The 27036-nt window shown below is 33.0% G+C and overlaps 2 protein-coding genes across 2 annotated transcripts; one reads left to right on the forward strand and one right to left on the reverse strand.

Annotated features, from left to right (window-relative positions):
* Positions 1-184: 184 nt before the first annotated feature.
* On the reverse strand, positions 185-10786 carry LOC132565370 (N-acetylglucosaminyl-phosphatidylinositol de-N-acetylase-like). The gene is made up of 7 exons (XM_060230008.1): positions 10507-10786; positions 8961-9060; positions 6245-6335; positions 5302-5369; positions 4402-4433; positions 3859-3989; positions 185-2846 (listed from the first exon to the last, which is right to left on the reverse strand). The coding sequence occupies exons 1-7, from the start codon at positions 10784-10786 to the stop codon at positions 2730-2732; spliced, it is 819 nt and encodes a 272-aa protein (XP_060085991.1). The 3' UTR covers positions 185-2729.
* Positions 10623-27036, forward strand: LOC132565378 (cilia- and flagella-associated protein 251-like). The gene is made up of 25 exons (XM_060230014.1): positions 10623-10635; positions 11130-12037; positions 12347-12493; positions 12645-12748; positions 13322-13430; positions 13633-13791; positions 14774-14942; positions 15156-15246; positions 16016-16084; positions 16549-16617; positions 17001-17130; positions 17828-17883; positions 18294-18353; positions 19804-19883; positions 20450-20589; positions 21364-21534; positions 21864-22007; positions 22530-22612; positions 23177-23318; positions 23746-23837; positions 24121-24249; positions 25034-25139; positions 25706-25796; positions 26117-26251; positions 26822-27036. The coding sequence occupies exons 2-25, from the start codon at positions 11141-11143 to the stop codon at positions 27034-27036; spliced, it is 3588 nt and encodes a 1195-aa protein (XP_060085997.1). The 5' UTR covers positions 10623-10635; positions 11130-11140.

Below are 27036 nucleotides of genomic sequence, written 5' to 3' on the forward strand. Positions count from 1 at the left end.
ACAAACCATTCCATTCAAGTTTATTGACACTGAAAAAGATTATAGAGATATAAATTGCACATACATAATTAAACTCAATATAAATTTCCATAAAAAACTAAAAAGAAATATTAAAAACTAACATATCATTTATTGCAACATATAGTTCTCTACTAAAATTTAATTAAATTAATACATGCAATAAATCAATTTCACATTACTGTTTTGAAAATGTTTTTCTGATATTTGCAACATGGTGTAAACTTTTCATTATATATGGACAAATTGTGATCATGACAAGCCAAGCGAACCAAAACATCACAAAAAAAAAAGAAGCTCAGATTCAATATGTTTGGGGTCGTTTTTTAAAATTGTTTATTTATTACTCTGAATTGCAACAAAAAAAAACCCCATATCAATGTTATCAAAATAATAACTGACGACAATATCTTTGGTTCAAAGAGTATTTGCAGGACTTTTGTGTGGTTCTGCCTTCACTTGATATATGGTGAATCCATTTGAAGAAGAGTTTATGTAAAATAGAATTTATTCACATGTAAATATTCCACAGTAGTCTTAACAACTAAACACCTGCAATCTTTGTAAAATAAAATGTACAAGAGGCCATTCGCATGACATCACAATTAGGGTAAAGAGCCTTAACAAGAACACAACCACAACACCACAGACTGGTCCATTTCTCAGCTCTCAAAGAAAAAGACACAGCCAAGGGTAGGGAGCAGTGAGACATCCACCTGGATCTGAGGTTATCAATATGTAGGCCAGCTGACCAGGCAATTGTGAATTCTGCTGGTAACTTGTGCTGTGTTTTACTGCACAAGACCAATGTTGCCTATATAAGTTGTGATGTCCAATGTTTTAATTCAGTAACTACATTACGTGAATGCAATATTTACGAAACATCCAGATTTAGCAATTTTGGGGTGCATATTAGAGAGGCTCCCGCAGACAAAAAGAAATGGTATACACAAGTGAAACGGAAAACATAACAAAAAGACTGGAATAAGTTTATCAGTAAAAATTTTGGCATATTCAAGGAAGGCTTTATCAATCTTACAAAGAAAATAAATACCAAATATTCATCATTCACACAATTTGATTGTACAGTATATAAAAAATCAATTTTCAAATACAATAATTATTCTGAAGTCCAGCAAACTCGGATGTTTCATATCAAACTAATACAAATCAATGACATTTGAACTTCAAGTAAAAAAATTTCAAAACTAAAACAAAAACAGATAAGGAGAATCAAATCCCTAAAGAATACTACACGTACCAGCCATTCTATAAAGCTTCCAAAAGCTCGAGGAAACTTTCTCTAAAAAAAAAAACGCTATATAATATTAACAAAACAGTTGTTACATGTCTGCATTGATAAAAATGTCCTAAAATGTATATTATATCATTTTTATATATATATAGAGATATATAGATAATAAAATAACTCACCACCACAGAACAAAATGCATCCACCTGACAGGGATATATTGGTAAATTACCTCCCCTAGTAATAGTAACACATACAGTATGTGTGTAGACGTTAACAAACAATATCTCTCCCATGATTTATATATCATTATGTAGATACAAATATTAAACCCTTATCTCCTTTTCTCTGCTGCATGTACAATCATAACATTATCATGTAGTGTGTTTTCGCATTTTGAACGATTCTGGCATATGGTTTGTGCCCTTTGGAAGATTAGTGCATGCTACACGCATCTTACATTCAAGTGATGAAGCACTACAATGCAAAGCTGCCATTAAAATGAATTTCCATCACAACTGATGAGTATTTTTTTCAAAGTCACAGATACAATACAAAATACAATGAAAGTATACTCAAAAAATTAAAGTCACATTCCAGCCAATCTGTTTCCTGTACAATCATTAAGTTATGTTTAAATTTTGTCCCTTTACAGACGTTCAACAAGAAATTCCCACAAAATTCCAAAGAAACTTCAACTTTTTTTAAGGATTTAATTTTCTTCCTGGTGGTTTATCAAAGGATAAAGTTCATTGTAATATCAAAACTTGGAATTGACCTTGAAAAAATCCACAAATCAATATTTTTAAACGATGTTTGAATTTTATCACAGAAAACACCACATGCTGTTCTTCACTTTAGACAGATGGTCTAGGTAAACAGGCGTTTATATTGGAAAGTCATGATTATTAATTGTATATGATGTGATATGTATCATCAAAAAAACCCACTCACAAGCAAGAACTGACTTACAGATTGATTTGTTATTTATATTAAAAACTGTTCAAAACAAACTTCTCACAAACTAAAATAAAAATACAAGCTGGAATTAAAAAAAAATCTAGATTCTGTTTCCTAGATGTTATATCAGCAACAAAATAAATTGAATGATAAAAAAAAAACAAAACAAAAAACAGAGCAATTGTGATTATTAATCATAATAACAAAAATATGTACCTGTTATATAAACTTATAGGTGCTATTACTTTTAGTCCAAAGTACAAACATTTCCTCAAAATTTCTGTTGGTAAATCTAGTATCTGTAAAATCAATCTTGTATCATTTAACCCTCCGCCTACTGCACCACAAACAAATTTAAAAAAAATGAAAATACAGTTTTATATGTATGCTTACAAAAAAAAAAACTGATAAATTTATATTCTAAAATAGAAACAGTAAATCTGTATAAAATTGAGTTTTCTTTGATACATGTACTTATTTCACAGAGGAGTTGTCTCCCTTAACAATCGCCATGGTGACAGACTTCAGTGAGGGTGTTGATCAGCATGTAACGAGAGAAGATGAGATAAAGGATGCGGAACCAAGTCAGCTGACTTCTGTGTGCGAACATTGCTCTCTGCAATAAAAATCAATATCAACAAGAAAATGCGAGAACTATCAATATTCTTATCAAAGATCATCCAAATGTGAAAATTTTATCAAACAAGAGTACTGCGAACAGTACAAAAGCTTGCCTCACATTGTTTACAGCTAAACTGTAAACTAGCACTCAGCGACAGACTTTTTTCCAAGAAATTACTCATTCGAACTCCATGAAGCAATAGTAAACTCCCACAACAACCCCCCTACCAAATATTAGTACCCTTGTACACTTCTATACGAGCCTATCAATGCCAATGCCAACGTCAAAAGTCTCCTAGAGTCTCCAGTAAAATATCCTCTTATTTTGATGTTTGACCCTTAAGATGATGATAGTTCACTGAAGGCTTTAGGAGACTTTTGACGTCCTTTATGCTCATAAGATGTGTTTTTCAGCTTGCCTCTCAAAGAGGGCGGTGAGTCAGCATCCAGCATCGGCGTTGGCGTTGGCGTTAGCAAATGTACCTACATACCACAAATATCATTTGGTTTACTGATGAAGGTCAGCCATGTTTATCTCAAACTTTAAACTTTTCCTGTTTTGTATTTTACTTGTCTATTAGAACTGCTCTAGATTTCCTAATTATTGAAATTAAATTATTAAACTATTCATATTTGATTTAATGACCATGAATGTCAAGGGTCAAGGTTATATATTAGCACAAACATGATAGTCTGTCACGTTACCATGCAAATGACTCATTAACTTGACTCTAGGCTGCTTTGTAACTCAGATGGAGTTGCTTTGAAAAGTTAATGCTGAATGCGCCCAAACACACCAATGCATACGCGTATTATGCAAAATTTTCCAAATCAACCCCCTTCTCTCGAACACTCCAACATCACAACCAATCTTTTTATACACTCTTAGTAAAAATAAAGACCAAAACAACAAGATTTGGCAGTTTGTAAAGAATTTTCCCATTTATCATTCTTTTTTTTAAATCTCACAATTTATTATCTGTTAAGTTATACAAGTGAAACCTTACCCAAGACTTAAAGACAGCTAATGGTGAGGAGATGTAGATGTTTCGTGACATAACATAGGACAACGGCAGATCCAGGATGGAGACATACTTGCGGAGGATGTTTACACTGTTCAGACAGAATACTCTAGAATCTGAAAAATTAGAAAATGCACATTTTTACAACCATATCCATTAACACCTCTTTCAACATCTCCGATCATCACGTGTAGGTTGACTTCAGCTAAATAAACTTGGACAGTGTACATGCAATGTAATCACCTGAAGATGGCCGTGAGGCCTGAAAATGTTAGTGATATATTTGTTTGTCATGTTAAGTGATTAATTCTCTCTCTCTCTCTCCCTCTCTCTCTCTCTCTCTCTATATATATATACTTCACCAGCTAAAATCAATTAAATTTAAGGAAAGCATATGATTATTTTGCAATCTCTAAATGTCACCAACAACTAGTAGTTTGATGTTTACTGTCATGCTTGATGATTTAGAGTTACCACAATGACATATCTAAAAGAGAAATCAATTAATTGATAAGTAACAATACGTACATTGTGGCATAATCCCTTGGTTACACAGGCTCCTGAAACAATCAATAATTTTCACTTTATCTTAGAATCTGCTTATATTTATATTTATATTAATATAGATTTGTGAATTCTGTAATTCAAAACCTAAAACAAGCTGTCACCATCAGGAAACTTAAAAACCAAAAATCCTAACAAACAAACAGCTGTTTTCGAAAGTTTTAAACTTTAAACATTTAGTGCTGATGTAGATGACCTCAATATGAATAATAAAAGTACAGGGTTAATAGGGGAAGTTTAACAAGAGATCCCAGAGGGTTCTTGTCGCCCACCATTGTTTGATCTTTATACAGTAGTTCTCAAGAAATAGCAATAACAAACTTTCAAAGTTAAAGTACAAGATGGCTGCCTGGAAGCCATTTTTGTTTTATCATAACCAAAATCAAATGGCACAACTAGGGACCAAGGGAAATCTACATACGCAATTTAAGAAAGATCCATCGAGAACTTCTCAAGAAATAGCAATAACAAAAATTGTTAATGGATGGACAGACCATGGATGCAGAGCGATTTGAATAGCCCACCCTCAACAGATGGCGGGCTAAAAATGCATAGGTTTCATGAAATCTGACATTGCTGTTAGTTAGAAAAAAAAAAAATACCCTAAGTCACATTAAAATATTTTGGTTTCTAATAGGTCAGTTTTGCTTAATTTTTTTTTTTTTTAATTTCATTTCATTCAAAGTTTGTTTCTAATGATATCTATTGTACATTGATATAGTATAATTGCATTTGATATGTCTCATTAACTTACAATCAGGTACAATGACTCACTATTCAGCTCTATAAATGAACCAATCGTATTACATTGTAAAGGGAGATAAATCTTTTAGCCAGCAACTACAGATGTAGACCAATACTTACAGGAGAGCAGAATAAACAGCTTTATGGTTACTGTGGCCACTAACTCCACTGGAGTCAAATGTGATAACCTGTTAACAAACATGTAGGTGTATTAAAGAAATCAGTTAGAGCTCGTATATCTGGTTATCAGATCTCCAGATATGATCGTATGATTGGTTTGGTAAAAATAAGACAAGAAATTTTTGCAATATGTCTTTTTTTGTTTGTTTAATAGATTATCATCTTGCCAACAACCATGGTCAACTGGAGGCAGGGACTTCTTGTAGCAGGTGGCTATGACACTGAACAACATAAGGAAGGCCCATCACATGACTTGCATGCTACCCGAAGAAAATGGTGTAAAGTGTCTTGTCCAATGACACAAACACATCACAGGACAAATCATGTTTTCAGTTTCCTGAGAAATACAAATAGTTCCCTTACTGAGAGCCCAATGCTCTACCCACTGACCTTACTTGTTTCATATACCTACATAACTTACATTATCAAATGCTCCAGGAATGATTATCAGTATACTGCAGTCAGATCACATGTATTGTTATCATAGAAACTATTGAGAATGATTCTAGATTCAGTTCTAGGAAATTGTTATTCTTCACAGCTTTGATTGTCCTAATATTTTCATTCTACATTCAATTTTGTAGTTTAATTGTAAATAGTTACATTAAAGCTGTGCCCTTTCATTTTTCATTAAATTAAGATTACCACTCAATAAAGATTACTGCTTAAGTAAGATTACCACTTAAATATGATTACCACTAAATTATGATTATTGATAAAGTAAGATTTCCACTGAAATAAGTTTACCAATAAATTAAAATTACTGATACAGTAAAATTACCAATAAAATATGATTGCCACTCAATTAAGATTGCCACTAAAATAAGATCTCATCCAAGTTATGCTAGTTTACAGTACCATAAATCTGATGTGATATACTTACAGCATTTGGCTGTATTTTGTAGATGGTGGAGCGTATTCTGTCACTCACAACTTCTTCATCCCAAGATACGGAGGGATCATCAGGATAAAGGCTTAAAAATGACATAAAATTTCTAAATTATTCACTACAAAATCATCAACTTACTTATACACCTCTGTGCATTGTGTATACTTGTTTGACAGGCTAACAAATGATTTTTTTTTCATAATCATAGTTCAATTTTCAGTACAAATGATTTTGCAAAATACAATAACGAAATGTGATCTGTCTTACTTCTTACACTTGTATTTGTATCAAATTTGTGTTTCTCCAGACATTGACAAGTAAATCTAAAGTCAAAGGACGTCTTAATTTACACTACAATTATATCATAATTAATTTTAAGACTAATTAATTGATTATTGATACGTTACATTTATATTGTAAATATGTGCCTCATTACCTAATGTGGGTATTATGTACATAAGTTGAGTCAAATTTCTACGACCAGAATGTTAGCCATATTCTGTCTGGGCTCAGATCATTAACTTGAAAATATCTTTTATCTGGTAAGACATACATACATTTGTATACAGTATGAAGATGTAAATAAAGAAAAAAATCATTGCTGCTGGTTGTTTAACTAGCTTTTTTACCTGATGTGACGATAAGATTGTTATTTTTCATCACTGACCAGCAGTACCTTCATATTTTTGTTGCGTTTTAGCAAAAACAAAATACATATTACACTGTATGAATACTAACAGTGTTAATTGACAATGATATTCATTCTGATGTAAATTTGAAGTAATTGAGATATTAAACAGTTACAAAAAAACTGAAGATTTTAGATGATAGTTGGTTATGGATTTTTAACCATTTCCTAGCATTAGTAATGGTAGTGTCAATCTAAATACTGATGAGTCAAAATGAACTTACTAACATGTAAACAGCTGTGATCTCGGTGATGTCACAACATAAAACCACGATCTTACTAACATGTAAACAGCTGTGATCTCGGTGATGTCACAACATAAAACCACGATCTTACTAACATGTCTACAGCTGTGATCTCAGTGATGTCGTAACATAAAACCACGATCTTACTAACATGTATACAGCTGTGATCTCGGTGATGTCACAACATAAAACCACGATCTTACTAACATGTAAACAGCTGTGATCTCGGTGATGTCACAACATAAAACCACGATCTTACTAACATGTAAACAGCTGTGATCTCGGTGATGTCACAACATAAAACCACGATCTTACTAACATGTCTACAGCTGTGATCTCAGTGATGTCGTAACATAAAACCACGATCTTACTAACATGTATACAGCTGTGATCTCGGTGATGTCACAACATAAAACCACGATCTTACTAACATGTATACAGCTGTGATCTCGGTGATGTCACAACATAAAACCATGAACTTACTAACATGTCTACAGCTGTGATCTCGGTGATGTCACAACATAAAACCACGATCTTACTAACATGTAAACAGCTGTGATCTTGGTGATGTCACAACATAAAACCACGATCTTACTAACATGTCTACAGCTGTGATCTCTGTGATGTCACAACATAAAACCACGATCTTACTAACATGTATACAGCTGTGATCTCCATGATGTCACAACATAAAACCACGATCTTACTAACATGTCTACAGCTGTGATCTCGGTGATGTCACAACATAAAACCACGATCTTACTAACATGTCTACAGCTGTGATCTCCATGATGTCACAACATAAAACCACGATCTTACTAACATGTCTACAGCTGTGATCTCGGTGATGTCACAACATAAAACCACGATCTTACTAACATGTCTACAGCTGTGATCTGGGTGATGGTAGCCATGATTCTTCTAGGTTATTTTTAAAAGAGGACATAATAACATTGTTTTATATGAAAGAAATAAACTTAAGTCGTGTGAATGAGAAATTTCAGTATTTCAATTAAAAAAAAAAAAAAAAAAAACAGAAATTATCATTAAAATTAAATTTAACAAATTTCCAAACAATTTTGAAAATTTACACAAAAATTGCACTTCAGAGAAATAATCTAATAAACAATACATTTAGGTTTCATCAAAACTATAGTGCATTGTTAAGATCATTTTGCAAACAAATATTTTTCTTGTAATGTAACTTGTTGTCCATCAGCTGAAAAATATTTAAGTTAATTTAGAACTTTATATAAAAATAAAGTGTATTATGGGAATTTTTCATGATTAAGACTTGGAAAATCAACGAAGGTATAAAGTGTTAAGTTCACTTTACCATATAATTATCATGCTGGGCCCAGCTATTGTATCTCAGCAGATAAGATATTGGACTGGAAGCTACTGATAATACTGAAATAGGAAATCATATTGTATACATTGCTGATATTTTTTCTTTTCCTGAAGCTCTTTGTATTATAATAAACTTTATTTATTTTACAACAATTACGAACCAAGTTTTTCCAACTTATATTAATCACTCTTGCTGGCTCAGATGGAAATGCACAAGGGATCTTAGTGTGGGAGGAAACCGGAGTGCCCAGGGAAAACCCACGTGGTCGGGCAGGTGACCCCATACCTTTTCACATCAATTCCGGGAATCGAACCCCAGACGGCTAGGTGAAAGGCGAGTGTGTTACCACTGCACCACCCAGACCACCCCATTCTTTGTGTAATGTTGATATAGTCTATAATGTATGTCATTGTAGGTTTAACTAACCTGTTGTCCTCTATTTTGACCTGCTGTCTACCAACTCCCAACAGTTCACAGCTTCGTAAAAGTTCCCCTTTACGGCGTTCACCCAATCCATAGTAATTTCCTGCAACACAATAACTGAGACCTTATATATATATATATATCATGTTTTACTTTTGTAAATATTTGGTTATGGTTCAAATAGTACAAAGAAGGAAACAAACAAACAACAATATACAGACTACAACATGGTTCATATTATTTGCAGAAATACTTTTTTCAACTCAAGATTCTCTATCTGTTTTCCAAGTAAAATTGTGATGATGCAGTTGTAAATATCATCCATTGAATGAATTAATTTTCATCTCAGGGCTCTCGATCTCCCAGATTTGGGGCCGATATTCGGCCCCATTCCCAATGCAAAATAGTATCTTTTTTCCCAATTTAGACCCCAAGTTTTCCCAATGCTAAGGAAAATACCACTATTTTTCCAAATTCTAAGGGCCCTCGGTCCCAGTCCCAAAATGGTGTGTGAGAGCCCTGCATCTTCAATATCATTTCAATATAGGACTATTTTCAATTATTTCAAACTGATATTCAGATTATTAACAAATAATGAACTAAAAAAGTATATATATATATATATAAATGTATCTATATATATATATATAAACGTTATGATAAAGAACTGTCAGATATTGATGTTTCTCATATTAATAGATACCAAGAAGAACTCAGTAAATCTTGCATGACTTTTTCCTGGAAAGTTCTGAACACCATTTCTAAAATATTGATCAATAAAAGATAAGATAGATTTCTATCCTATAAATAGGAAACTATCGAAACATTCCTCAAAAATGGAGTGAGTCTCACATCATGAATCTTGGACTCAAATATCCAAAATGTTATGGACTAGTTATATGAATAAGTTGATAAATAATATGCAAAATGCAATATAATTTTCATTTTTTCATACTTTCTGTGTGAAGTATCATATTTATGATTTAATCATTTGTGTATATTTATATATTCATCAGAAAAAAAATCTGCAATGTATATGCGTTAAAAGAAGGGAGGGAACTCCAGTCGAGTATAAGATCTCCAACAAGTTGTGTTTTATTGCACTGTAATGAAATGAAATATAAAATGATAAAAAATGAAAATGAAGATTCATTTTATATTCTTAAGATCTGTAGAGATTTATAGCATTAATATCGGAACACAAACGATCGATAAGCCAATATAGCCCCCCCCCCCCCGCCATTTCCTCCCTTTCAATACTAGTAGGAGAAAAAACTACTGCATGGATGCATGGAATATGCGGGAGAGTTTCAGCTAGAGAAGGTAAGGCTATTGATGTTACATGGGAAATTAAATCCAACGTCAGAAGGATTCGAACCATAACCTGGGGTAGTATGGTCTGTATCGTGTCAGATCAGCTCCAAACATGGATATATCCTATGAGGACACGCCCACACAACATTGGTCATAATAGTGAGGTCTAATACTTCAGATTAATAACTGACCTTATTACGAACCGATAATGTGTAGACGAAATTATTATATATACCTGTTGTAAGACACAATATGCTGACCAAATGTCCTTCCCGAACAAGAGACAACACAACCGGAGCCAAAAACATGCATTCGTCATCTGGGTGAGCGGTGATCAAAAGGATTTTTTGATGTACAGATGCAGGTATTGTTCTATAATTGAAGCTTCGTATACTTCCGAAGACTAGATATACCACTACCGCTAAGATCAAATATGGATATACAACGTAAGTTGTTATTTCTTCCTGGTGTGTTGATAAGAACTCCACAAAGTCGGCTGTCAAGTTTCCCGCCATCTTGGAATTTGAACTATTTCTGAAAGTCGTAGATTATGTTATAAAGTATCATTTTTAGATTGACTGATCAAATATTGTCGATACTACAAGATGTATATATAATTGGACAATTATTTTAAGAGTTACTATATAGTCCCAAATTCTCGATGAATAATTTTCTTTGCGACATATATATATCCATTAATGGCAGTCGCGCATGCCCAAAGCATGTAAACAGTGTTGCTAGGGACAAACATGGTGGAAAATGTGTTACTGAAAGTCTTCCTATGGTTATTTTGAGGAATTTAAAGGGATATAGGTGTATATAGAGACAATCTAGAGTCCTTATTCATCTGTGTTTTAGCGGAAACAAATATGGCTGACGAGGAGGGTCAAAGTGCTCCTGTAACACAAGAAGAAGAACAAAAACAAGATGATGTTGTTGCAGAGCCAGTGAAGGAGGGAGAGGGCGAAACGCAAGAACAAGTAGAAACTGAAACTAAAGTAGAAGCCCAAAAGGATGAAGACACAGAGAAAGATAATACTGGAGCACCGACTGAACAAGCTGATACAACTGAGGAAACACCTCAAGATGTAAATGAAAATGCTGGAGGTGCCCCAGAAGGCGAAAGTAAGGAAGACGGACAGCAAGAAAGTACTTCAGCACCACCAGCAGAACCCACAGCGCCAGACACTACAGAAGGGCCTGGGGAGGAGGCACAGCAACAACAAGAAGTATCGGTAGAGGGTGAAGCTAAAACTGACCCAGCAGAGAAAGAAGAGGATAATACACAAGAAACAGTGCAAGAAGGAGAGAATTTGGTACCAGTATTCACAACAGATACATCAATGGATGTAGAACAACCAAAACCAAGTGAAGTAAGTGAACAAGCACCTACTGAGGTTCCTACAGAGGCCCCAACCACTGAGGCTCCCCAAGAGGCACCAACCTCTGAAGCTCCCACAGAGGCCCCACCCACTGAGCCCCCCACAGAGGCCCCACCCACTGAGGCTCCAAAAGAGCCCACACAGACAGAAATATCTCAACAACAAAGTGAAACAGCTGGTCCAACGGAGGCAACTGTCCAAAGTCCACGCACTGTTACCCGTGAAAAAACACTGTCTCCTCCGCCACCAACTGAAACCATGGGCACAATGAGCACACAACAGGAACCACCTCCTGAAACAAATGTGATTCCAGATGCTCCGAAAATTCCAGTTGTTGAGAGGGAACCTTCACAGATTGAAGGCACAATGTCAAATACAGCACTGGTATATATTTATGGTTTTATAATAGAATACTTTTAATAACTTCTATACACAATTTAGAATAGTATTTTGTAGTTGGTTTCAGGAGGTTACATCAGGCATGAATGAAATATAAATAAGTGTTTATTGCCAGATTTTGCAGGCTAAATGTAGTGCTAAAATTGTCACCTATACTTGATCAATGAAAGTTAAATGTAAAATTGAATTGAGTGAATGGTAACTACAAATAGTTTGTCTCAACATTATCTGCTGCAAAGTTTGCAGTCAAGATTTATTAAATCAAATTAACTTTTTTCTGTGTGTGTCTTTCAGAATGTTGTGTGGTCATTTGGACTGAACAGGAATATTCCAGTGAAGAACCTCACTGACAATAACAGGAAGCTGATCATGTATGCCTGTGCACATGTTGGTGTTTTATATGACTACGAGGCTAACCGTCAACATATTCTACAGGGTCATGTGAGTCTCATTGCGTTGTAGCTTACATGTATAGTAAAGTTATGTTAATCTATGTGAGAGAATTACTAAGAAATGTTATATAGTATGATATTTAGTATATATAACAAAATTTTCTTATGCAAACTAATTGATAATCTTATTTTCGATTCAGGCAAATCCTTTGACATGTACATGCATTAGCGAGGATAAGCGTTGGCTGGCAACTGGAGACAAAGGCAGGGACAGTATGGTCATCATCTGGGACACTTACACAGGGTCAGTATAACAAACCTGAGTCACAGGGTCAGTATAACAAACCTGAGACACAGGGTCAGTATAACATACCTGGGACACAGGGTCAGTATAACATACCTGGGACACAGGGTCAGTATAACATACTTGGGTCATAGGGTCAGTAAAACAATCTGGGTCACAGGGTCAGTATAACATACCTGGGTCACTGAGTCAGTAAAACAAACCTGGGTCACGGGGTCAGTAAAACAATCTTGGTCACAGGGTCAGTATAACATACCTGGGTCACTGAGTCAGTAAAACAAACCTGGGTCACGGGGTCAGTATAGCAGACCTTGGCCACAGGGTCAGTATAGCAGACCTTGGTCACAGGGTCAGTGTAACAAACCTGGGTCACAGGGTCAGTATAGCAGACCTGGGTCACGGGGTCAGTATAACAGACCTGGAACCTTAATGAAACTACACATGTATAGGGTAAATACTTCTTATGATGTCAATTTCAGTGATATTTTATGTTCATGATTATGGTTCCTTTTAATTTCATTCCATTTTTTATTTGAATTAGAATATTTGTATATGATTTTTTAATTTACACAGGGTACCTGTACAAACAATTTTCGATGATGACCAGGAAGGTGGTGTTGTTGCAATGGCAATGACCCCTGATGCTCGTTACCTAGCAACACTTAGTTCTGCAAAGAAGCAGGTAAGATTTATGTCCTTCGTTCCTTTAAATCCCAGGGGTCATGATTATTAATATTAGTTGGAATTAGAGGACAAAGAGATTGAGATAGATCGTAACCCTTGGAATTTCAAGGAGAGTGCCTTCTAGTCTGGTTATTTCTAAAGAGTCTATTATGATTTTTCTGTGGGATAAATGATGCATGTTTTTTTTTCTGTCCTTACAGATCTTGGCTATCTGGGACTGGACAGTTGATGGGGAGAATCCCATGTGCACAGCTGAACTGAGTCCAAATTATGGTGTACAGAATTTTATAAAATTTAATGAAGAGGACATCCATTACCTTGTGACAAACAGTGACTCACAAGTTGTTTTCTTCCACTGGGTGAGTGGGTTGTATCATGAGAATTTCACAGAACTAAAACAAGAAACAATACTTGATCAGTACACAAGTAAATAAAATATTGTCAACAACAACAAAGGATGCTGTCATGTCAACAGAATCATAATACAAACTTAAAAACAATATTGAAAAGATGGCATTTTATCAACAAATGAAATTTAAGATAATTTACATTGAGTCGTTTGAAAAAGTGAAAGGAAAATGTACAAGTATCTTTTGATTCATTGATAATATCCATCATATATATTTAGGTCAATTTAAACAATGTCACATTCGCAAATCAAAACCAAGTTTTAGCTTTTTTTGAAACATCATCAATTTAAATATTTTCCAGTTTTAAATGTTACAATTCATGTCATTTATGAATATAATTGGATGACGCGTGTAGCAAAAACTATTGTATTCCACAGAAATAAATTATTTTTCTTATCTTATCAATTATTTCTTATTCTTATCCTCATAATCTTTATGTAAACTTATTTATCTGACAATAAGCCCAGGTTTGGTGATAAATCTACAGTGTATTTATCTATAACTGAAATACCGATAAATAAAGTTATCTTGTAATAAACCTACCTTTTTGATATTTTGCCTTCTGGAAAAATATATTCTGGTTTCATAAGATATCTGACTCATCAAACTATTGAAAAAAAGATCTGTTGTAGTAAACATTTTTTCAAATCAAGTCAATAAATGATAGGGAGCATTGTTGGATGGGTGGTGTTGAAAGTTTTAACAAGGACAGTGGGAGAACTTACTAGATCTTAGCTCATAGGGTAACAATTACCAGTAATAGACTGTATAGTGTTACTTAAACAAATATTTACATTGTATAAGTTTTTTTCAACAAATTTATTGCATTTGTTATGAGCTTGTTTATTATTCAACTTCTTTTTTTGAGATTCAAAGAGGATGCAGGTGACATATGATTTACATCATGGTCTTATTTCTTTGCAATTTACAGAGTGACAAACACATGGAGTACTTTGCTCCGCCACTCACAGACCAAGATTTTAACAAACCTGTGGGACGCTACAGTCAATCTATCTTCCAGCGGAATAGTTCCAGGGTGTACTCTGGAACCTCCATTGGAAATCTTGTTGTGTGGGACAATAACAAACCAGTCACAAAACGTATGTATAATGGAATTATATGTTTGTTAAACCAAGGACTAAAATTTATGCAAATTAATGACAAAAGTTTTAAATTGTAAAATGACAAAAAGTTTTTAAAAAAGTTCAAATCTTGTTTATTTTGTAACAAGAATCTTTATCCAATTTCAAATTATAATTGAAATGCTATATTCCACTTTTGAACAAAAAATGTTTTTTGTTGTGTTTTTTCAGTAAAAAGTATGGAGCTTTCTGCCAACAAAAAAGCTCTGAAAATAATTCGCCTTCAGGAGAGAGGAATCAATGTCCTTCAAACGACTGAAAAGTGAGAGCGTTATTTATTCATTAGATAAAAAATTCCCCTGTTTCCGTTGTCGTCCCTTAAACTTAATAACACCTATTATCAGTATTTGTAGTCATGACATTTTGACAAAATTTTGAAATATTTGACATACTTTTGAGATTATGTTTTTATTTGTTGATGGATTGAAATATTAATTAAATGTAGTAATTAAACTAATTAAACTAAACACATTTTCAGTTTGAAAGTCATGTTTTGTTAAGATTCTGAAATAATTTTTATTTATTATCTATAAGCTATTATAAGCTATGCTCCTGCTGTCATATTTGATAGTACATTTAATTGTGATCAGAAAAACCAGAACACAGAAATTAAAACTCACATTCCAGTCTCTTTTGGAGAATTCAATAATTTATAAAATCGAATGGGCAAATGCATTTTACCCCCCCTTTGAAAAAAAACCCTCCACTTAAATCACCCCTGGTCTCCTATAAGCGCCAGGATTTTACAACTTCTAGAAATCATTAGGCTATAGATACAGTTGGATGGGTAACCATTTAAAACCTATTCAATATCTAGATTTTGTACAGATGGTTTCACCCAATGATGCGTAGGCAGGTAACCCACTCACATCACCAGAGCAGTTACATTTGTCAGTCAGACAACACCTAGCATTGTCTCAATCACCTTCTTACTTCTTCGGAAGAATCACAAAGACAGAAATCTTGTAACTAAATTCTGTAACGAAAGTCAGAAATTGTTTTTGTATAATTTTTAAAACATTTTTTTACAGGTACATAGTAGTTGGAGATATGGCCGGACATGTAAAATTCTTTGACGAAAGTCTAAAACTGGTACACTGGTAAGTAAAGAAACTATTAAATGTTTCCGTTTATGTACCAAGTATAGATGTACACTGTCTGCATCAGTTGATGATGTGACTATTTAATTAATTAATCAAGCAATTATGATGATATGGGAAGATAAGATTTCAAAGAATTTTGGGATTTTGATTTTGTCATGGTAAATTCATGTACATTGTATAGAATTCGGTGTACAGATGGTGACAAACCTGCATAATGTCATAAAATCTATTGACAGATAAAATTGTATGGTGTCATTAGAATAAATATTTTTTTGGCTACAGCTGTTACATTTTGTGGTAAAAAATTGTAAATTTTCAAACATTGTATTGGTATTTTTGGATTCCATAAATACCACATTTTTTACAAAAAAAATAAACAATAAACATTTGAGCTTTATGGTCCAGATGTTTTCAATACCACAGCCTAGCTAACAGAATCCTTTAATATTTTGTTTGTCAAGGTATCAAGATTTCCATCTGGGACCCATTACATCCGTCTCATTTGCATACAGTACAGATTTCCAAGCAGTGTGAGTATAATAACATAGAATAAAAAATTAAGATTTATCTATATTCCTTGAAACAGCTATCAAAATGAAATAAAGTATTCATATTCACAATTTCTATACATCTCTATTCTTTCTTTCTTTTTTCTTTTTAAATTGGAATAAAAAATACCTTAAATTCAATTTCTATTAATTTTTCTCAAGGGCAAAAATTATATGGGACCATTTTTTGAACAGATCATGGATTCACTACATGAATAAAGCCTTTTGTACCAGAAATAAGATGAATATCTGAAATTTTGTTTGTCTTAATGAGCTTCGGGGAGCGAGAATGTTTTATGTATTTCTTAAGACTTATTGAAATGTCAATAAAAAAAGTTATTGGAATTTGATGAAAATCCTTTTAGAGCCAAAGAAGGAACAAACTATCCCCCTGATGCGACCATTGAGGCCAAGAAATTTGTCATCAAAGATTTTGTGGTTGGCAGTAGTATTGCAGTTGTTGGAAGCATCACAGCAGATGGCACCAAGGTCAAGGTAATTATAATGAGAAAGGTCAAGGTCACTTTCTCTCAAGTTCTTGTACACAATTCTAGTGTAGGTGGTTATTATTTTTTTTGCAAATCTTTATTTTTTTGTTTACTTTTTTCACTCAAAATGAAATTTCAAGATATGCAATTTGTATGACAATGTTTATTTTTTTATTCATTTGAAAAGAAAAAAATATTTAAAGTTTCATTTCTGTAGATCATTTTGAATAAAACATGATTTTCTTGAATGTTATTTTCATTAAAATGCATATGGTCTTGATCTTATTTTTTTTCATCAAAATAGGTTTGCATGGCAATATTTGAATGAGATAAGCTGTTCATTTTGTATGTTATGTCAACTTTGAATAGCAAAGTGAGAAACAACGAAGTATAGTGAAATTGTCAATTAGGACCACACAAAGAATCAGAGAAAAATAATCTATAAAGACAGGAAGTCTTTGTATAGAAGTTCAATTGTCATGAGCTGTTTGGTATTGGGACCTGAAGCAGGTGACTTTGTAGAATTGACCTTTAAGACAGGTTTGAGTGTATTATTAATTAAAAAGGACAAACTTTGAACAGTGTTATTTGTATGATTCCCAGAAAGCTTTTATAAAATAAGTGAAGTTGGTTGTGTGAATCCCACACTTTTATCTTATGATTTCAACAAGATGGAAAATAGGTTTTTTATCATTTTTACTTAGGTGATACACAGAGAACATGACGCAGCAATTCATGCCTTGACAGCACATCCCAGACAGTGAGTTACTTCCCTTGTTATCAAATGGTCTTTCGATCTCTTGAATACATATTGAAATAGGACCTGAACCATCATAATTATAAATATACACAATCTGGAGTTTTAAAATTGCATTTAAAAAATATGTAAAAAACCTCACACAAGTATAATTTTTCCTGATAAATTTCTATGGAGAATTTAAGCACAGAAAATTTTAGGACAGAAATATCATACTGTGTCATTTTTGTATACCTTATATACTTAACTAACTGACAATAAGTTCATTGAATTTATCAATAAATGCTACTTAACTGCCTTGAAATACTAGGCCATCTATAACCTGAAAAGGAATCAGAGGTAATAAAGGAATTCTTTACTTATTGCAAGATACAAGATGTTGCTTATTGAGTTTGAAATATTTTATTTTTTAGACCATACATTGTGATTGGAAGTTACTCTGGTCTTCTGAAGATTTGGGATTACGAAAAGAAGTAAGATAATAAAATCTATTATCGAATTGACTTCTAAGTTAATAAAAATATAAGAAAGCATTTCCTCTTTCAGTTAAATTCTGGTCTGTGAGATATGGCTTTAAATGTCTTTTATTTAAATTGAGGATTGACCATAAAATATTAGGAAAACAGAATTTTTTTTTCCATTTCAGAGTTTGATTGTTTTCTTTAATAGCTTTGTATATCAGTCCAGATACTATAAAACCCCACATAATGTGCACATTTTTTTTTGTGTATGTGATAGAACATAAGGTTATTAAGTCTAGGTTAACTGTACAGTGAAATGTGTCTGATATCAAAGAAAACAAACAACAAGAAATGCAGAAACAGATTTTTTTTTCTTCAATCCCATTGTATTTATAATTAAAGAAAAGAAGGTAATTAAAAGTCAACAAATGACGTGGAAACAAGTCTTGAAGAGTTTTGGACTTTATAATGTTGATCTAATGTGTAAGGGTGGTCGGGTGGCGCAGTGGTAACGCACTCGCCTTTCACCTAGCCGACCGGGGTTCGATTCCCAGAACGGAAGTGAAAAGGTAAGGGGTCACCTGCGCGACCACGTGGGTTTTCCACAATAAGACCCCTCGCGCGCTTACATCCGGGCCAACAAGAGTGATTAGTATAATTTAACATAGCTTGTTTCGCAATTGATGTAAAATAAATAAAGTTTATATTTAATGTGTAAGCTTAACATTCTGAGATGAATTTCTTGGCACCTGATGAATATTTTTTAACTGAATTTTTGGATATGCACATTATCCAAGTAGAGGCATATTTCAGTATTTTCAACCCCAAAAAGTATTTGTGCACATTACATAGGTGTGCTCATTATGCAGGTTTTTATGGTAAGTTGAATGGCGATTTATTTGTAATGATTCAAGTACATCATACATATCTGCTACGTACATTACATTCTATTGTAGTAAACGATTAATTAAAATTTAATATCGTCTTCACTAATCTAAACTCTGTTTAATATATCTGAATCCATGTGATGGAAAAGAGAGGTCTCTCTTATTGTGTTGTCACTTAATATCTGCAAGTCATTTTACTTATAAAACTATTTAACACAGTAAATCTTGGTCACCATTTAATGTGGAAAAGCATTCTCGGTACGGTCAGCTTTGAAATAAGTTATATATTGTGTCCTACTTATTTATTTTGATTTTATTTAATACTTTCTCTACATTTTTTTTTCTCAGCTTGACAAACATATGTATTTGTCATTATTGATCTCATTGATCGGTTTACAGTTCTCAGTCATTGCCTAAATATTTATCAAAGTCAAGCAGTAAACTAATTTTCAAAAAACCTGGATGGACTTTTCATGTTTGATGATCTTTCTCAGAAAAAAAAAATGAGATCATGCAATTATTTTCAAGTTTGATTTGCATTTGAAAGAAATTAAGCCTTCAGATTTTTATTGTAGGCAAGTCATGGTCTCAAGAACATTTGAAAAAGGAAATCTGATTCGTTGCTGCTCTTATGATCCCAAAGGAGCTTACATTGGTGAGTATATGAATCAATCAACAAAAACCAGTCACATTTTTTGTCTTTGTTTTATTCAGAGAAGTTGTTAAAGTGGTATGCCATATATCACTTTTTTAACTTTTAATTTTTGTTTGAATTATCTCCCTTATTGTGATGGCTGAGAAATTTTGTATTTAACAACTGAGTGAATGCATATTTGTTGGTGTTCCTTTACAAATACAATAAAGCAAATTCAAATCTAAATCATTTTCATTTTAGTCTATTTTTTCTACCAGATGCGGTCAGATTTTGCTGATTCTGTAAGAATAATTTTCTGAGTTCTTTACAGTAAAAATAGCACAAAAACTTATTTTATTTTTATCAAACCTTGCTCAGTTTCATACTAATTACTTGACTGTTTGAGAAAGCAAGCATCTGTTTTTGAAAATCAGAGATAGGAAGAGCAATAGTTTTGGTGCCTGCAGAAAAATACACATGTACCAGAAACTATTGATTTTGCAATTAGTTTACAAGATTGAAATCTAAGATATTTTCATATGAATGAAAATAATTAAGATATAATTTGATATTCTTTCTCTATTCAGCTGTTGGATTTGTGAATGGTTCAGTAAGAATATTGGACTCCATCACTTTGAGAGATGAAATCGCTGAACCTTTCCGATACGCACGAGATGCTATTACACACATAGCTTTCTCCCATGATTCCAAGTTCCTTGCTACAGCCGTGAGTAGAATCATAATTTGAATACATATATTTATAAAAGTTCATTTTTTTTTTATTTGCAATTTTGTAGACATTTGAGTTCAACAATAAAGATGAAATGTGATTATACTAATTTAAACAGTTCATGGACATTTTGTAATTTCATTAATTTAGAGTACCATGAGAGTCAACGAAAATAAGGCCCACAAAAAATGAATTATATATCAGCAAGCTATTTAGTATTTATTTGACCAATCTGTTTTCATGAATAAAACTATTCCAATAAATTGTAGGAGAAGAAATGAAAATTGGACTCTAGAGTATTTTGTTGTTCTATCCAATTCATTATCACAAGTTTTACCTTTGTAATCTGACAATCTGCTGAATCTGTCATGCTAAACCTTTGTTCATAAATCATTTTTTCTCTGAGTAATTTATATATGCATTTTTTAAAAAGTAATTTTTGAATTATATCAAGAAAATTAGATTTTGATATTTCAAATTTGTATTGGCAAAAATATGAAAATTTCATTGGCTAAATGAACTACATATCTACCAATCTATTGGATCAAAAAAGGTCTATTTGGTGCTTAAAAAGGCCTTATTTGAGTTTTTTGCTGAGAAAAAGTCAAGCTATAGAATTGCATTTTGTATAGAATCTAACTAGAAACAAACAAAAACCCATGGAAACTTTATGAAAAAGATGAAAATGGAGAGAAAGTTTGTACCCATTCATAATTTTCATGATTTTTCTTACTAAATATTCAAAATTTTTGTAACTTTTTTTTTTAACAGGATGCAGAATTCACAATGACATTATTTAGGCGACAACGGGGTGCCACTGAGCCCTACATCTACTTAGGCCGATACCGAGCTCACTACAAACCTATTAAGGATATTATGTTTGGAGTTCATCTTGATACTGATCAGCCTCGATTGCTTTCTCTTGGCATGGATCGAGTCCTGGTACGTCTTGGTTATAAATATAAAAAAAAAAAAATTATCATAAAGTTTTTCAAAAATGTTTTAACTTTATCTGTATAGTTTATATAACTAGATTTTTGAAAATTAATGGTAGTTATTTGAGAAGTTTGGAACGTTAGCAAATAGCAACGGAAACTGTTTGTGCATACATTTTTTAAATGGTCTAAAATAATCATTCAAATAAAATATTGTTTCCCATAATAAAATTGAAAAGAAAAAAAATACTTTTAATTGTGATAACAAGGTTCAAAGTTCATAACTTCCATAACAGAAATTTCATCCTGTTTCTATTTTGTTTTGTTTCTCTACAGGTGGAGTATGATCTTGAAAATAGTGACCAAGATGATATTCGGATCTCAAGCACTGATAGGATAGAACAGAGTGCTGTCCCACAATGCATGGCATGGTATCCACCAATCACAAAAGAGCATTTTATTGTAACAGCCAATGACCAGGTTTGTTCAAATTTATCCTTCATCCAATCAGATTACTTGTTTACAAATTGGTTCTGTGCATCCATGTGTTCATTCATCCATCTCAGGGTTTTTCTGATTTCATATATGTATATAAATATATATATGAAGACATCTGTGTTGCAAACTAAGTTAGTCTGGTGAACCTGTAACTGGTAAATTTAGAATCACCTGATATCTCTTTACTTAAGATCAGATTTAAAAGCCTCAAATTCATTTCACGGATCAAATATAGTTAAAATAAGGTTAAAACTTAACATAGAATATTATATTAATACATATAACTATACAAAAGAATCGTTTATTAGACCTTTTTATCCGATGACCCTTTGAAACACCCTTTCACCTTGATTTTGAAGGCTGTGATCAGATATTATTTGACGAGAGGTCGGTGACACTATCACATCAGCTCCGTGATTTCTCTTGGCAGGAACGGCTAAATCATTGTTTGCTTTCAAAATTTTTCACAGAGTGAATATGAATTTTTTCTTCATTCATTTTCAGTTTAAATTCAAGCTCTACAATGCAACCACAAAAATGTGCAGGAAAACACTACTGGGACCAACCTATGGCAGTCCTATACAGAAGTAAGATTGATTCCATTGTACACTGTAACCTGTCTAAATCAAACCCTCTGTTGTACAGATCTCTTCATACAAGATCTTCAGTGTTATAAAGCAATTCTTTTTCTTATTAAATTTACAGCCGTTTACTACAGAAATGTGTGTGGAATAATTTTCTGAAATTAATTTAATCTGAAATTCTGTAATATAGACAATCTTTGACATGGGCTAGTACATTCAGATACCAATGTATCATGAAATCCTCTTTTGATGAAGTGCTTTGTGTATTAGAACATGAAATACCAATTAAAATAAATTTTTGCCGTGTACATAATTAAAGAATACATTTCTGAAGTAAACCTGAAAGCCGAATTTTAAACTTCCCATGGAGAACATTTCATGTGTTTACACTTGGTTAATAAATTACTGTGTTTCCCTTATATGAAGTCATTAACTGTATTTCATACATTAAATTAGAAATATTAATTATCTATAATACATTGTACTTTGATATGCAATACAGTACATTATCTGAACTGATAGTGTGATAACAGATTGTATAAAATGTTTATAATTTTCGTATGACAGACTGAGCGTATTGCCGACCAAGGATCCAGCACGAGACAAACGCTACATGGTATATGTCACTAAATACAAGGTGGGACTTCACATTTTGCCGCTGGATGGAAACCCACACAATGCAATGGCTCTAATTGCACATCCAGCAGAGGTATTGTTTTATATGAAATATTCATCTGTTTAGCAGTTCTGATTTGTAAATGTTCAGATCTGCTGACAACGAAATTTGATACTTTTTATTTTGTTTTAAAAAGATACCTCAGGTCTGTGAAGGTAAACCTGATAAATATAATTCGGTTAATTGCAGTTTCTGTATATAGTTTTTATAGCAATTGCTGTGAATGTGCAAATCCATCATTTGTCAAAGAGTGATTATGCACTAACATCTATAATATCATCGTTGGAAAACCATGACCCTCTGCTCTGTCGTTTGAGTCAAAAGACCGAGCAGAGTCTTGTGGGTTTCTGACGATACTGCAGTATATGCCTTTGTTACATGATCTACATTTTTTTTTGTCCTCTTTTCCTTTATGTGATATTTATCAATTGTCCTTTTATTTTTGGTGACCAATGCATAGGTAGCAAATATGGCCTGCAGTCATGATGGAAAATATATCTTCACCTCTGGAGGAACAGACTCGACGGTCCATATGTGGGAGATTAATCTCAAGTAAGGGCCAAAGTTTATGTCACCTGAGAAAAATACATTCACATTTATCTAACAGTAAGCCCATACCTGTTGCAGTTTCAGAAGAAATGCAAACTGTCCTGTCCTGTCCTGTCCTGTCCTGTCCCGTCCTGTTCCTTACTGAATAATATAATTTTAAAAGAATATCTCAATAAACACTAATATGCATTGAACACGGACTATTTCTGGTTTTAATAGATTGAATACTTTTCATATTTCTAAGAATTTACCATTTTTACATACAATGTTATGCCTTTTTCTTCAGAGCTTTAGAAGCACAATCACGGCTTGGAGGTGAAGATCTTGTACCTTTCTACGGACTACTAGAAGGTGGTAGAGAAGGTGAACTGTTCGCTGAACTAGAAGACTATTTCTACTATGCTCAGATAAGAAAGTAAGTGAAACAAATTTGTTCAGTACACAGAATACTTAACATTTAAATGTTATTTTAAGTTAGTAGAGAAATCAAAAGGATTTAAAGTAGTAGTCAATTAGCCAATGAGATTCTGTGTTGGTTCAGCGATTGCTTTTAAAACCAAAATTGCTCCCATATTGCTTATTGGAACCTCTTTATTTCTTCTTGTTTGTAAATTTTAAAAGCTTCTTTTCTTGAAGTTTTGATTATGCAATCTATTTAGGGTACTGTAAGCAGGGACGTGTAATACAGAGGGATAAGAATCTACCTATAACTCTTTATAACACTATAGCAAAGAAATTCAAGTGAACTAGCCTTGCTGTGCTTATGAACCATTTTTCTCCAAAAGTACATAACTAATCTTTTCAAAATGAATAGTATTAGACAAATTAATAAGTTTCAAATTGTGATAACTTTTGTGACAAGGAAATATTGTGTGGATTTTTTGTATTTGTTAAACAAAATTTTAGTAATTTACAACAGAAATACCACCTTATATTGTATACCACTTTTTGTCTCTGGCTCTGGTCTACTGGTCAGGTGGGTCAGGGCAAAGTCCACACTAACTACATTATAGAGGCACAGTAAGAAGAGTGGACTTCACGGCTCAGTGGAGAAACACAAGAGATAACACCAGAGAAGGCACCACTAGGCCTTTGTAGTGCATGTCCCCGCTGTAAGGATGTTAAAGCTTGTCGAGAAGGAAAAGTATCAAATTGTGTTAAAAATTAATCTTTTAATAAAAAATGTATTCTATCTACAGTAAAGGCGTGAATGATATGGGAAGAAGAGAGGTAACTACAAAGATCCCGTTATCTGAAGTTCCGTTTGTGATGAGGGCTATGGGGTTCTATCCTTCAGAGCAAGAGGTAAGAGGGCATAGAATATAAAAACAGCCAAAAACATTCTACTTAATATTGAAGATCCAAAACTTGAAAGAAATCCAACATTTGAAAGAATTGGAAGCATAAGCAAATTTTGAAGTACAAGTGTATTTTTTTTTTAAAGTGTTGTTTGATTAAGAAAAAAATTTTTAAAAATACAAACAAATTTTTATAATCTTGAAAACTGTAATTAATTTTAAAATTTATTGATTAGACCCTGTCGATGAGGGAAGGGTGATACTGTCTAGTACAATATGAACATCAGGTCGGGAAATAATGAGTACAAAAATGAATGCAAATAAATATTTCCAAAATTTTCTGTAAATTTTCTTTTTTTTTAAAAATAGCCTGTTTTCCTATTTCCGGTACAGTTGGAATAAAGTAAATTTTTAAGAATTGAGGACAAGTTTTTATTCATACAAAGGACTTTTGCATTGGAAATATAAAAAAAGGGGTTTGGCTTATTTTCTGATATCCTGCTTGACCTATACTGGGTAAAATGTGATGCAGACTTTTCTTGAAATAAAAACTTTTATGTCTGAATATTTCAGATTGAGGACATGTTGAACGAGGTGAAATTCAGTCGATACGTAGAGACAGGACAATATGTCGACTCAATAGATCTGGGAGAATTCATCAAGTGTATGTAAAACTGGAAAATTACATAAAATGGTGTTTTTATTTTTTTGTATTTTTATTGTTTTGCTGTCTCAGCAAGTATATACAGTGGTAAGGAATACCAAGGTGCATATATATTTTAACTGACAGAGAAAAAGGGGTTTTGTTTGAGAAGTTTCTTTCCAAGCATTTTTCTATCATAATCTCTTGAATTAATTTACTTTCATATTGAATAATATCTATAGTAAGGCCAAACCGTAAGAAAAAAAAGAATAATATTTTTTTTTTATTTTGTTGTTGTACTTTCAAAAAATAAAAACAACATTTTACTTGTGTTTTTGTAGTGTACACAAACCATCGTCCAGCATTTGGTCTTGATCCTGAGAAACTTGTTGAGGCATTTGATGTCCTTGGGATAGCAACGCCTAAAGGCAGTGCCATTGAGAGAGGCGATCTTCTTGACTACCTACAAACAAAAGGTATAATGTTTGATATTATGATAAATAGAATCTTTCACCCCTTTGAAGCTACGGCAGAGAGTTCTTTTCACCCTTAACAGGTTCATCCATTCTTTTCACCTCTTGCTTGCTAACTTAATAATCTTTCCTCTTGAGCTGAGATCCCCCTATCTCATCTCAAGGAAAATGAAAGATTTCTTTAATTTCAATCTGAAGGAAAAAATCTTCAGAATGCAAACATGAGGCTTGTTGAGTGTTTGCCTACTAAGAATCTTTCCCAGAGAGTTGAGATCCCCTCATCATGGACACAAAGTGATGAATGATTTTTCTTTTGCTTTTTTCAAAACATTTTTACACAGAGATATTTAATTTTTGCTGCTTCTGCTGAAGGAAATAATCATTTGAAATAGAAACCTTGTCCAAAACAACAACAACAAAAAAAATATATGAAAAATAGAATCCTTGAGAATACAATTGATAAGAGAATCCTGTTGCATTATTTTGATGAACATAACATATCAACTTTGTTTTAAGCGTTTCATCAATCCACAAAAATTTTAACCATATAAATTTCCTGTGATTTGTTACCAGGTGAACACATGACAGAGTATGAGCTTGCAGAGTATTTGACGACATTGTTAGGCTTTAATGCAGAAGGTGGGAGCAGCGAGCTTCAGGAGTTTGACTCATCACAAGCTGGTGATGTTATTGATCAGAATCTTCCTCATCAGATCACAGCTGACATGTTCTCTAAGGAAGTGTTGGGGTTTTCTATGTACAACGAGACTCCTCAGAGTGAAATATAA

This window comes from Ylistrum balloti, unplaced genomic scaffold (genome assembly GCF_031769215.1).
Source record: "Ylistrum balloti isolate Yb309-2 unplaced genomic scaffold, AGI_CSIRO_Ybal_v1 Utg369720, whole genome shotgun sequence".
NCBI lineage: Eukaryota > Metazoa > Mollusca > Bivalvia > Pectinida > Pectinidae > Ylistrum > Ylistrum balloti.